The 13,841-nt window shown below is 42.4% G+C and overlaps 2 protein-coding genes across 3 annotated transcripts in view; both read left to right on the top strand.

The window, feature by feature from the left end:
• The first annotated feature begins 49 nt into the window (after positions 1-49).
• On the top strand, positions 50-4,993 carry DPY30 (dpy-30 histone methyltransferase complex regulatory subunit). The gene is made up of 5 exons (XM_015621779.3): positions 50-268; positions 359-432; positions 517-564; positions 1,731-1,873; positions 4,765-4,993. Exons 2-5 carry the CDS (start codon positions 397-399, stop codon positions 4,835-4,837), a joined length of 300 nt encoding a protein of 99 aa, XP_015477265.1. The 5' UTR covers positions 50-268; positions 359-396; the 3' UTR covers positions 4,838-4,993.
• Positions 4,994-8,160: 3,167 nt separating this feature from the next.
• Positions 8,161-13,841, top strand: part of MEMO1 (mediator of cell motility 1) — a 32,406-nt gene continuing 26,725 nt past the window's right edge. Inside the window, exon 1 of one of the 2 annotated variants that reach the window (XM_033512611.1) lies at positions 8,161-8,303. Coding sequence is in view for 1 of the 2 variants with exons in the window: in XM_015621777.2 (XP_015477263.1) it covers positions 11,553-11,613 (61 nt within the window). In the remaining variant the exon portion in view is untranslated. Of the gene's footprint in view, positions 8,304-11,459; positions 11,614-13,841 lie in introns of those variants that run through there. The other variant, XM_015621777.2, reaches the window with a different exon arrangement.

Genomic DNA, 13,841 nt, shown 5'->3' with positions numbered 1-13,841 from the left:
GAGGGGCTCTCGGGGCGCTGTGGCGGGCGGTGAGGTGGCGGGCACGGGAGGGACGGACGCAGGCAGGGAAGGAAGGAGGGAAAGGGATGCTTCCGGCTTCTCGGGGGGATGAGTGTTGAATTTTCTAATCCCAGTACTGCTCTCTTCAGCGGACGTAACGCGAAACTTAAAGGCACTTCTCGGTTCTGCGTGCGGGAGAAACCAGTTCAAGTTTGGCGCGGGGGGGAGCACGGACCAACTCTCTCTGCGTTGTAGTAATTGTTCCTTGGTAACCATTAGTAACCAAGTGATGCAATATCACTTAACTCACATGGGCTTCATCTCAGCCTGCTGACCAGTTTTTTTATTGCTTTCCAAGATCTTCCTGTGCGTCCATCAAATTTCACTTTTCGAACCATGGAAGGAGAACAGATAATGGAGGGACAGCCACAGGTATTACAAGAAATGTTTTATGTGTGTTATGTTGTATGCATAAAAGGAGCATTTTAGCTTTGCTAACCGTGTGTTATTTTACAGGTTCCGGAAAATCCTCATTCCGAATACGGTCTCAGTGAAAATGTGGAGGTAACTAAAATTTTGTTGCAGTGGAAGTCATATTTGTGATTAGGGGAAAAAAGTTGAATCCTGACTCAAACTTCAGAAAATGTACTATTCTAAATGGAGCTAAGGAATACCTGTCCCTTGCGGAAACGGCTGTAAATATATTTTCTGTTGTACTACTTCCATTGTACTAAATGGTACTGAAGTAAATAATGAGCCTTTTAATGAGTTGGGGTTTTTTTAAAAGTATCTTACAATTATTATATGTTCTATTGCTGTTTGTGAGAGATATAGATATATATTGTGGCACAAAAAAGCCATCCACATTAGGCTCAACCTGTGCTGAGTAAACTGGGACAATCACTTCCTAACTCTATGGCATTTATTTACTCCTCTTATTAAAGAAAAGCCTTCAGTCTCCCTTTATTATAAGTTCCTACTCTGTGCTTAGCTGTTGCAGAAACTATTCTTAAACACCTTCTGCGACGCATCTCTTTGATACCTGCTTGTCTCTATGCCTCAGCTTCCATGGTTCCTACAGAACCATAACACACTGGTCCCGTGTCAGTATATTCATGTACATTGCATTGAATGTGTTTGGTTTACTGGCAGTGGGAGGGTTTCACTTTTCAATTACAGTTAATGGTGTAAGATGATTCAGCACTTTTTGATCAAAAAGTACCTGGAAACATTTTGCATATGTTTTCTTTAAAACCAGAGTAGAGCACAGTCACAAAGTACTTGACTTTAGCAGAGTCCCCTTTGTCAGGCTTCACTGGAATTCCTTGTGATTTTAGCATTTTGTGTCAGAAGCACATGTGTACAGGAACCATGTAACTGAGACTCTCGTTAGTAGTCATTCCTGTCTTCCTGGTGTAGAGTTCAAATCAGTGAATGCAAAAGCAGGAATAAAAATTACTTGGATTGGATGTCTTCTCTTGTAGAAAATTTACAACTTCTAAACATCATGTCCCGAAAACATAGGAATTTAACATAACGTTTCTCTGGATTAGTTTTTTGTGCAAGGAAAAATAGGCACTTAAATATTCTTAAAAGATAAAGAAAAAAAATAAAATTTAAAGAAATTATTGCCATCCTATTGCAGAGATGGGTACTTTGCACACAGACTTCAAGGTAGTTGTAGCTGCGATTACCAATGTTCACTCACTTTTTTTTTTTTTTTACTTCAGAGAATAGTAGAAAATGAGAAACTAAATGCTGAGAAAACATCAAAGCAGAAGGTGGATCTCCAGTCACTACCCACACGTGCCTACTTGGATCAGACAGTTGTACCTATCTTGCTACAGGGACTTGCTGTTCTTGCAAAAGAGAGGTAAGATGCTTCTGTGTTCCTTCTATTCCTAGGAAAATGTAGGTCTCAAACTTGGGCAGTGCAGCACCTTTCAGGCCTCACACACCAAGTACAGTTTTGCTCTTTGTAAGATTGTCATTACAACAGGTTTATGAAGCTATGAATTACTGTGATTGAGCCTGCACTGTCAGCATAGTAAGAAGCAGACCGATGGTTTATCCTCTGAGTAAAGATTATGCTGTTGAGGTGTACCAGCTCTCTTTACCAGTCAGTGTAGAAAGGTATCCTTCAATAGCAGCAATTAACTAATTTCTAGCCTTTTGGTGTATCCTCGCTAGTGGCAAATCGTCCTGCATGTAACCATCTCTCAAACTGAAATAATACGATCAAAAGCTGGTATAGATGACCATAATTGCATCATGGCACCTACAGTCAGAAAAACCATCAACAGTGTATGAACTTCAAAAGGAGATGGGCAGTTAAACTGCAGTGTACAGACAGCTAATTAAGCAAAATTAAAGATCTAGGAAGATCCACCCTGTGTGCATGCCTGAGGGATGTGCAGATCTTCAGCTGACATCTGTGGGAGTTCTGCTGCAGACTCCATGTAAAACACAGCCCAGGGTTAATACCCCAGCCTTACACACTGGATATTTGTGTGACAGGCAAGCTTTTCCCTTCCCCCTCCCTTTCTCATTCCCTTCTCTTCCCTTTCCCCTTTCCTTGCCTTGCCTTTTTCCATCTTCTTTATCGGGGCACATCACAGGAGTGAAATTGGATCATTGATAGGAGGGGTTGGGGAACATAGAGGTAAAAATCTGAATAGTATGAACTTGCCAGGTCAAACTGTTTGTTCAGGCAAGCATAATAAACCCTCAGGAGTGAGAAAGCTGAACTATCAGCTCTGCTGTATAATCTGCTTAAAATTGAACAGGAAAGTAACTAGTGGATGCTAAGTTCTTTTTCAAAGGAATATAGACATGTTCAGGGAACAGCCCAGTACATCTGATGATCATGCCTGGAATTCAGTAGAAACTACCATCCAGGATAGTGAGCATATGTATAAATGACTTATTTGTGAGGAAATCAACACAATTTTTGTCAGGTCTTTTAAGTATCTTGGAGTTTATTGAAGGAATCAACAAGCATACATAAAGAGGAATGCAAATGATGCAGTCTGCGTGTTTAAATTTCCAAAAAGTTTTTCACATAGTTATTTACTGACGTCTTTTAAAGAGAGTTAGTTGCTGTTGGGATTAAAGGAAACACCTTTATATGGATGAGGAAGTGATGGGAAGATATGAGATAGAGGGTAGAAGTAAATGTTGAATTTTCATGGTGAAACGAGCTCAACACTAGAATCATGGAAAAGATCCCTTAAGAATTTGAAGAAGTGGCTGACAAAAGTTGTTAATGAGACTGAGTTTTACAGAATAGATGGGGGAGTTTTGTGCTTTTTTTTTTTAAGTTGTTTTTAAGTAGATCAACTGTAAATAATTGCACAGGAACTTCATAAAAATGTGAAGACATGAAAAATTTAAACTGACAGAAAGTGACATCGAATCCAAATAAACATAAAATTGTGGACATCGGAGGGTAGTGGAAAGCACTACTGACAAAATGTTAGATTCTGAGCTGAAAATCACCCTTGTGGAAAAATGTTAAACTGTTACATGTGTATCTCAATGCACTGCTTTAATAAAAAATAAATTCTGAATGGCAGGACTTAGAAACTGAATGGGGTAAAAAATGGGGTAAAAAACAAGGATAATGTCACTATTTAAATTTGTGATGTTCTTGTATTTTTAATATTATGTGTAATGCCCCTGTATTCTGGTAGAATGTGAAAAAGTGAGAGTGACAAGGCAGTCAGAAGATGGAATGCCATCTCTGTATGGAGTGACTGAATAGATGATATCTAGAAAAGAGGCTTCTGTGGATGAACATACTAGGGGCCTGTTAAATCACAACATCACAGAGATGATGGATTGGGTGGAGTGTTTATTATCTCTTCTGATACAGTAATCAAATTAAACAAAGCAGTTAGCAAATTTATAACAAACAAAAGGGCTGATCCTTCACAGGTCACATAATTAAGCTATTTTTTTTGTTTTCAGTTGAGGACATTTTTTTGTGCTCAAGAGGCAACTGGTCAAAGCTGTAGAGGAATCCACCCAGGACTATTAAGGGTGCTAGCTCAGAAATTGGTACATGCTTGGAAGCCAAAAGGATGGTCCCGAGAAGTATCTCTGTATATTTTTGTTGTTGTTGTTTTTGTGCTCTTTATAGGCATATTTGCTCACTGTCACACCTTTGGTTTGACCTTCTGTGGACAGAATCCAGATTAGCAGGATTCACATGGTATAGCTGGAGGAGTTTTTTTTAAAAAAACTACAGACTAAGGCCAGTGATCAAAAATGTTTACTATTGACTACTTGCAAGCTACAGCACTTCTCAAACTTGAAGATTTGTTGTGTTAGTTTTACTTGCCAGAAACCATAAAAACAACTCTTAATACACTAAGATACACAATAACCACTTGAAAAAAAAAAAAGCAAAAAAGCTGAGATTCAGTTTAAATAGCATGAGTTAAGGAAATAGGCAAATGCATGTCATAGCCAATGATGTACATACAGTATTTATGCTTACAGGCTGTGGTTTTAGGCATGTAACTGTTCTAGCAATTTAGTAACATTGAACCAGCAGTATCTAAGACTCCTTTTTAAAAACTTCTCATTAAACATAAAATGGAAATTTGCAGAGTCACTCTAGGTAGTTTGTCATCCCTAAATCAATGCTTAGAAGTGTTTGGGAAGAATTATGTTCTTTTAAGGGAAGGTGGTTTGTCCTTCAACCACCTAATTTCATATAATAAAAAATAACTGCTTTTGATTTACTTTTTTTCTTTGCAGACCGCCCAATCCCATTGAATTTCTAGCAGCATATCTTTTAAAAAACAAGTCACAATTTGAGGACCGAAATTAACTCCATAAAAATGAGGACAGTTTGGCTGCTAGATTGAAATGCTCATTTGCCGCAATTTGTTTTCTGCTGTAAAAATCCTTTGGCCACGTTGTTGTCTTAACTGCACAATTTGATTTATCTTTTGAGTTTATTTAATAAAGAATACTTTACATTTAATTGTTCTCTTGTTTTAAATTAGCTATTAAGAGACTTTCAAAATAAAGTACTGAAACTGCACTACTGGATGAAAGTCTTAATAATCCCATGGGGCTACATCCTCTGAATGCGTGACATAAAGGGGAACAATTTATTACAAGAATCACATGGCTGATTATTTATAGAACTTCATTTGGTTTTATATAGCACCCTTCAGTGCAACATGCCTAAACAGAAACAAACAAATGTAGAACAATTATTTATTTATTGAGAGGAGAGAACTTGCTTCAGAACACCAGGAAATGGGTTTAGTTAAAACAAACAATGAGATCCAGCAGCTGAATGGATCACCTATAGACAGTATCCAGTGTCTCACATAGGTACAGTAATGAGGTGTGCTGTTCAGCATTTGTCATTGCTCTCCTATGATTGGATTCAGTGTACTGGATTCAGCTGAAACAAAATGAATTGGAAGTGACGTATAAGAGTTCTGTAATTCAGTCCTCTGTACTGCTACCCTTAGTTGAATTGTCTAAAAACTTGTCAGAGACTGAGGTCTTGCTGTTAGTCTTAGCAGGAAGGTTCTCACTATTTTACATACATCTTAGTATCTTAGAACAGAAACACTGAATTCATGCAGTCTAAGAGCAGGAAGAGTGGGGAACAAAAATTGAAAGAAGCCTGAAAACCCCAAATAAAGGCTAAAAGCTGTCTTTTGGAAAATATACCAAAATTTGGAAGGAGATTACTAATTCTATTGCATTGTGGTGAACACAGCCTCCATCAAACAGTGACACTAAAAAGATACTGAAAGAATTTTAACAACAGTGTTTTGACTTTCTGGAATGAGTAATAACATTTAAGTGAAGACAAGGAAACACCATAAGGACTTGGTACTGCTATTTTTATTGCTAAAACAGCATTCCAACATTTCATAAGAAACAACTTCGCAAGACTGTAAGAACTGTTAAATGCAAAGGGAATCTATGCTGCTTCCCAGCTTCTATGTTGAGAATTTGTGCAACACCAAACAAAAAGAAGCAGTTAGACTTTTAATTCTCCCCAGACAGAGCACTTTTTTTAGATTGTTCTACCTTAATTCAGAACACAGTAAGATTTCTTACAGTAACACCTGTCAAGCAGCTGCACAAAACTTGAAACACTGGCTTTCTACACACCTCTTCCATCAACTTGGAATCTCAAAGCATCAGTCCTAGTGCTAAGGGAAGCTGTCCCTGACAGCAGCATGCAATCTACTCAGCTGCTGGTGTCACCAGCTATGTGTGGTGTCATCTGCTATTACTTTCCCATCTAGGCTAGAGATTTAATTCAAGGGAATGAAAAAGCCATGTTCACACAGTGATGATGTTAGAAGATTCACTACAGCACCTTTTCTGGGCAGCCTCTTCTAAGAAATAAGTTGAAATGTGACTAACAGCAGTGAACTCACCAGCTCTAAGAATTAAATGTTAGTGATTCCTGTGAAGATATGACAAGTCAACAAGACAAGCACAACCGTCTTCCTTGTTAAATTGGCTTCACCAATTGAGATCTTCTGCATAGAAGATACTCTTTAACAGGAATAAGTAGCAAGTAAATACCTGTATTATCTAGTTCTTAGTTACAAAAGTAATGATGAAGTGTAAATTATAAAAGCATTTACTTGTTTTAAACTTTTCACTACAAAACAATGAAAATTCTGTGAGGAGACTTGACAGATGCTTGCTATCCCAATTTAGTCTAGAAAGAAAGTGGTATTGTTTTTCCACAGGCAACTTTAGATGTATGAGAGGACACTGCTAGGCAGCTGAAAGCCATTATCTCTTTTTTTTAATTATTTTTTTTTAGTGTTCACCCAAATGGCAGCAAAATTGAATAGAAAATAAAATGGAATTCCTAGTTTACTTGACAACATGCCTTTCAAGATGAATATTTTATATCTCAAATATCCAGAAGTTACTATTCAGTAACTGTGAATGAATTATAATATATGAGTCATATGCGATATTTTGAATTGTGCCTTCTTAACTGCTTCCACTGAGAACATTGTCTTTTACCTGGAAGGGAACAATGACAGAAGAAAGGATTTCCCACTAAAAGTAATTCTGATCAAAGGATTCTACATCCTTCTATTCTGAAGCCTGTTACCACCTAAAATTACAGTTTGATTTGCCAAATCCTTTTTTTTTTTTTCTCCTCTGATTTATCAAGGACTTTCTCCAAAATCAGTGTGTCTTTGGGCAATCCATTTTATTTTCTGAGGCGCTGTCACCATTGTAAAAACAGTCTGATCAAAAGAACTTTTCTCTGCCCATCAGACTTCCTAGAAATAAAAGACCTGCTTTCAAACAAATGAAAAATCTGAAAAATTCTGAAAGATACAAGCAATTGAAACCTGTAGGTTGGAAAGGAGACATGAGAAAAATTCCTATGCCCACCACCATTCCTATGCCTTCATAGGGTGGAGGTTTTGATATATTCTTATCATTGTACTTATTGCATAACAAATTATTCTTAGCCAAGCCTTAGCTTGTGTTCCCTATTCCATTTCATAGTTAGGATTCATTTTAAGGGTGACTACATAGCCTAGATCACAGAAATACAGAATGCCAGCTGTTACAGAAAGAGGCATTTTACTGTGATAAAAAGTCTATCAGCACTGTTTCTGCCAACGTTCCCATTCAAATACAGTTTTAAGGATTTCAAATGTAAATGTACCATGAATAATTATGGGGCAGTTTACATCAGTGCCAGTGCAACACTGACTAGGAATGTTCATATTCCTATTTCAAAAGTGCTTTTAGCTCTCTTCTTGAAGTTTGCTTTGCAATTGTATATAACAGACCCATTTTCCAAAAGGAGCCTAAATTGCTAAAAAACTGCTGGGTGGTTGAGAAGTATTTACAAGATAGATAATTACCCACTGATATTATCTCAGATGCTCTTCTGTTACACAGGAAGTGGAGATATTTCCCTCGTAAGGACTGTGAAGCTGGGGGTGAGGTGGGGGTGGCTGCTTTTAACAGTAGAACGAAGGACTGGTAGGAACAGCAGGTTCCTCAGATGCAGAACAACGGTTTGCAAATAGAAAAACCTAAAGTAACAGTGAACAGCTTCCTGACAAGGGAGGGGACAGGAAGCAGGCATTGTGATAAACACCACAGAAAATAACCACGTGCAAAAGGACTATGAGAGCAAAAACCGAGAAAGCAACAGGCTGTGAAAGCTGGGCCAGCTGAAAACGTCCCATCCCGGATGGTCACAGGGTGTTACTGAAGGAAAACCCTCCATGCTAAGGACCTTTGCCAGTGCCTTCATGCTTTTCTTACAGGTAAGAAACAAACTGCCAACAGACACACACATGCAACAGAGGTCTGTGCTTTAAGGGTGTGCAAGCCTAGGGGACTGTCCATGAATTGTGTCAGCTCTCTGTATCAGAGGAAAAGGACTGGGATAACAGCATGGGACTGTTAAGTGCTCCTGTTACTGTTCCCCATCCCCAACAAACAGTGCTTGGAAGAATTGTAGATGAAGCAGGAACATCTCCCAACCTAACCCATGCTTCACATAATTTCACTGAAAGCTCAGCCTAGTTTCTCGGTTTGTGGCTAGAACATTTCCATACTCCGTGTCCTGTGTACCAGGAAGCCCAGCACTGCCATTGGTGGGATCCCACCCTGTGGGAAAGGACCCACAAAGATCAAGTCCAACTCCTGGCGCTGCATAGGACACCCCAAGACTCACAGCATGTGAGAGCGTTTTCCAAACACTTCTTGAAGAGGTGGCTGTTTTTCTGTTTCTTCCTCTACACGTGGTACTGAGGGAGCACATCACCAGCCCTTACACAAACAGTTCATGGTTAGGAGAGGATAGTTACCAACAGGAACCCACTAGTCATTAAACACTGTTCAATGGTATTATGACTACTTGTGATAGGGTACAAATTAATATCCTACTGTCACCCTTAGCAGTGGAAACAGAAGAAGTTCATTTTGTAGTGTTATGGCTAACAAGCTTTGTCAGGAGCAAACAAAAACTGGAGGATGTTTTCCAGCTTCCATGGGCTCTGGATTGACAGTGCTAATTGATAACAGAAAAGGGCAGAGCTTCTTCACCTGGTTGTCACAGTGTTGGTAGCACATACCACAATTTAAGGATTAGCAAAATGAAAGCCTGTGCTAAGCTGCTAACACTGAGCTGTGTTGTTCTTCTGCATCTACATGGATGCCGTGTTCATGTTACACCCAGTAAAAACTTCATCCTCATCTGTGCTTAGTCTAGGAGAGATAAAACTACACCCAAGGAAAGAAAGGTTAATGAGGAAAGCAAGGGAGAAGGAATCTTTAAAAAGCACAAGGAGAAAAGGAATCCAGCCTGTTATATAGCTGGAAGAAATATATTTAAGGAATTTTAAAAGGCAAGCTGAAGAGGAAGAAACCACTACTAATGGAAGGTAGTACACCCAGAAGAAAATACTTATAAAATGTTTTTATTAAACCATCTGGATGACTACTCAGAAATTCTTATATTTTTAATTGAAAGGGAAATGCTAGGAGAAAATGAAAGCTGTTCCTCTAAGTGATAGAAAATAATACCAGATAATTAAAAATTATGTTTTATAATCAAATGTTCCTCCTAGCAGCCTCTTCTAACTGTTGGTGATGGACTGTGGGACAATGGTGTATCAATAACTTGAATATACCCTGCTGTGACCCATTTTTAAAGTTTATAATCACAAGTTATTTTTCTCCATGCAGTAAAATTTATCCTCTGCTGCATTTAGTTAAATGTATTGCAGGATTAATTTATTGAAGGATCATTTCAGGAACTACTCTTACTAGTGAAGTTTATGTAAATAATTTGAGAGGTATAAATTGCTATCACAACTACCAATATAGTTTTATGTTAAAACAGTCAGGTAGGGTAGTTCTTCCAGTCTAGGTAGCATTTATAATCTGCATTAACCTTTCTGAAGACACTGTTTGTAAAATAACAGTAGAATACTGTAAGGTTATGTAGAGCAGTGAAGGCTTCATAAAACATTAGACATTTGCTGGGATAATCAGGCCCCATTTCCTCATGGCTGCCTATTAGAAATGATATTAACTGGAGACCCCGGTCCTTACTGCCCCTCAGCTGCACTGGCAAGGCAGTGTCATGGGTGCAGAGGAGGATCCTCACTAATAAAAAGGAGACAAGCCATGCCTGCAGCATGAGCCTTTTTGATCTCCAAGACATACTGCGAATAATGCCTTTGTCCCCACCGCTTCCTTTGTTTCACTGTAAAAAAATCAAAACCAGTGCAAAACCTCGCAAACAAAAACAAAACAACATCCCAAACCTCCGTATTTTGCACGCATTTATAAGTGACTGGAGGACTTTTCAAAGAATTAGATGACAAAGAGGGAGAAGGAGAATGTGTTTCCTGACCACACGTGCTCCACCTCACAAAGCCCCAGTCTGCCTTGAAGGCCTTAATGGCTGCTGCCCCTCATCTCTCCCGTTGTGGTTTCCTCTCTGCTGGTTGCATCTCCCACGTCAGCGGCTGAAATTGCTTTTTCCCTTCCCCCTTTTGTACCGGCCATACTCCCCTTTTCAGTTCTGCCTCGTTAGCTATTTTGAGCCACGCTTGATGTCTCCATGGCAGCAGTTCATTCACCCAGATAATAATAATAAAAAAATAAAATTAAAGGGGTGGGGAAGTATTAGGCTGAGAAGAACCGGAGACTTCCACACAGCTGTACTCCCACGGCCCTCGCTCCATGCCACGCTGCCGCGGGCCTCACGGCACGGGCAGGGAGGCGTAGGGGAAAGATCCTTGTTCGGAAACACGGAGCCCCAGCGCAGCAAAAATCCACGTTCCTAAAGACGCCTTTGGGCAGCGGTGCTCCGTCCCTCGAGCCCTCAGCATCCCAACTGCTCCCACCGGCCGTGCCGGGCGCGGGAGGCAGCGGATAACGGGGTGCTCCCTCGGGTCACCCCGGGGGTCTCCCGACCCCCCCCGCCCCGCTCCCCTCACCTGACCCGCGCCCGGAATCTGCCCCGCCACCACGGAGACACGGCCCGGCCAATCGGCGCGCACGGCACCCATCGCCACGGCAACGCGCTGAGCAATCCGCGGCGAGCTCTCCCGCCTAACCCCGCCCCTTACCCACTCCCCCGCGGGGCGGTGCCGCACTTGTCACTGTGGTGGGCGGGGCCGGCGGAGCGCGAGCAGCCAATCACGGTGAGGCTTTTGCTTTGGTGCCCAATGGGGGCGCGGCGCCCGCGCGGCCCTTAGTCCACGGGAGCCGAGCGGGGCCAAACCCAGCTGCGGCCGCGGCCTCCTTCTCTCCGCGCCCCCCCACCCGCCGGCGCGGAGTTGGCGGCGGCGGCCTCCGGCTCAGTCCCCGCGTCCCCCCTCCGCGACCCCGCCCGGCCCCGCGCCCCCGGCCCGCGCCGCCCCGGCAGCGCCGCCTCCGCCCGCGGGGCCCGGGCCGTGCCGGGGGAGGAGGGGGAGCAGCGCCGCCGCCGCCGCCGCCGCGGGCGGGCCCGTCCCCCAGCGCCCCCCCCGAACACCATAGGCGGCTCCGGCTCCAAGATGTCCAACCGGGTGCTCTGCCGGGAGGCCAGCCACGCCGGCAGCTGGTACACGGCCTCAGGTACCACCGCCGGGACCAGGGAGCGGGCGGCGGGGGCTGAATCAGCACTTTGGGGCCGCCGGGGCCGGTACCGGGAGCGGGGAGGGGCCGCCGGCTCCGCCCCCGCCGGCACATGGCGGGCGGGTGGGGGGGGCTGGGGGCTGCCGGATCCGGCCGCCGGCGGAGACCGGGCAGAGCCGGGGAGGGAGTGCCGCGGAGCACCCTGAACGCACCTGCCGGCCGCCGCTGTCCCGCTCCTCCGGGCCGGGTCCCTGCAGCGGCGCCTCTCGGCCGAAACCGGCGTTCGGTCGTCACCGGGGATGGGTCGGGCCCCCCGGCTGCGCCTCGTGCGACTGCCGTGCCTGGCGGCCGTGCCTCGCCGCAGCTTCGTGTGTCTCGGCAGCGGGGTTGGAGCCAGCTCGGGGCTGTGCTTCCTACCGAGTGTTGCTCGCCGTCAGAGCACACAGACGGATTTCAGTATTTTCATCTGTTCCTGGGGTTTTTTTTTTGTTAATTCAATGAGAAAATACCTCCTGTCTGGGGTTAGAAAGCAGGGGGAAAGGTGTGGAAATAGGGAGGTTTATTTTACGTCTTGTCGAGGTGTGAAAACAGGGAGATTTATTTCTGTTTTTGTAGTCCAAGAAAACCTATTTTTCCTTCCCGAGCGCTTTCTTTAGTAGGAGTGAAAAGTTACTGAGCAATAGTGCAGAGAGGCTCTGTCCATTTAAACATGTGGTACTTGCAGAAGAAGAATAGAAGAAAAACGTGGTGCATTGGAGGGCGGGCTACCGCTCCTCTTGCCCACGCCAAAAATAAGGGCAGAAACACATAATAACGGCTTGATAACACATATGTTTGGTGCTAAGTTTTGTTCGGTTTGGGGGCAGAACCGCTTTTGTGAAAAGGATGTACGTTTGTCTTTTCAGAGCTGTTAATAAGATTTGTAAGGGATGTTCTTTCACTGGCCTCGGGAGTAAAGATGATTACAAAACTGCAGGTGAACGAGCTTAGATGAACAAGAAGCTGTCATAATGAACAGTTCAGAGAGATAGGGGGTACAATTAATTGAAGATAAACCAAACCAAACAATGAAGTGTTATTCAGGATCCTAAATTCTGCATCTAAGAAGAATTGGATGTGAAATCATACACTTCTCAGCTAAAAAAGATGTGGTTTCTCCTCTCCTCCATAAATTTATGAACGAGGTATGAGGCAAAAAATGAAAGGGAAGAAAAGAAATACATGGAGGAGGGTAACACAGGAAGAGGCGGGTTGTGTGATAAGTAGCTGGGCTTCAAATGGTTGGGTAGGCATTTTCGAGACAACAATAGAGGATGATTGTTTTCCTTCCGAGCTTAATATTCTAAACATAATTCTAGTGTCCATTACAAAACTGGCCTCAAATCATCGTGCAGCTTGCAACTACATTTATTTCCAATTATCTAGAAAGGTAGATAGTACTCCATTTACAGAAAATATACAAAATCATAAAGGTTTAGGCTTAACCATGTGCAAAGACATGAAAATATCAGAGCTTTGTGGTGATCGCATTGGTCCTGAAATTTATATTTTCTTTTATGAGTAAAGCAGAGAACTGATCTGTGATATGGAATGGCTATATGACCTGACACACAAATTTTGTAGTTTGTTTGGTATTGGATGTCATATCAAGTTATTACTGAATACTTGCAAATAAGATTTTTAATTTTTAAGAAATTTTTTAAGAGGCATGGATATTGTGTTTGACTGTTTTCTTTTCTATAAAAATTCAGTGCATAATTTAGTTAGACTACACTTTGGTGAGTGTGCGTGACTAGTTGTAGTAGGACATCCAAAAGCATGTTACTCCCATTGCTTTTGGGCAGCCCTCTGGCAGTTATTATTGAGGGGATGTGGGATGGTTGCCCAGACACACTGCATGAAAAAAAACCCAAACTGAATCATGTTGTAATAATGAATTATGACAGCTGTGCTTGTGACAAGTTAAATTGTTACAGCATGTATGGTGGGGGTAAGTGGTTGGTGTTGCATAATCTGAGGATTTTGGAAATATGTTTTTCCTTAAATGAGCAAGGAGTATTGTGTCTTGCTATAGAACTCTCTTCTGCAGTTTGCACTGGGTGTGTGAGAGCAGGAATTGTGCCTGTTCAGCAAGATGGACTACCTATTATTTATTGCTTGAAAACTAATTTTTGTGTGCCTTTTAGGAAGGTCCATCAAAACTCCAGCAAAAACAAATGGGGACCAAG

This window comes from Parus major, chromosome 3, assembly GCF_001522545.3.
Source record: "Parus major isolate Abel chromosome 3, Parus_major1.1, whole genome shotgun sequence".
Taxonomy (NCBI): Eukaryota; Metazoa; Chordata; class Aves; order Passeriformes; family Paridae; genus Parus; species Parus major.
Note: the sequence above shows the minus strand (reverse complement) of the source record. Positions and strands in the feature narration are given on the sequence as shown.

What these genes read in the sequence shown, in the direction of transcription:
- DPY30 (XM_015621779.3), top strand. Translation starts at nt 397, where the DNA reads ATGGAAGGAGAACAGATAATGGAGGGACAGCCACAG. An exon ending in TAATGGAGGGACAGCCACAG is followed by an intron (nt 433 to 516) that starts GTATTACAAGAA and finishes GTTATTTTACAG; the next exon opens with GTTCCGGAAAATCCTCATTC. An exon ending in GTCTCAGTGAAAATGTGGAG is followed by an intron (nt 565 to 1,730) that starts GTAACTAAAATT and finishes TTTTTACTTCAG; the next exon opens with AGAATAGTAGAAAATGAGAA.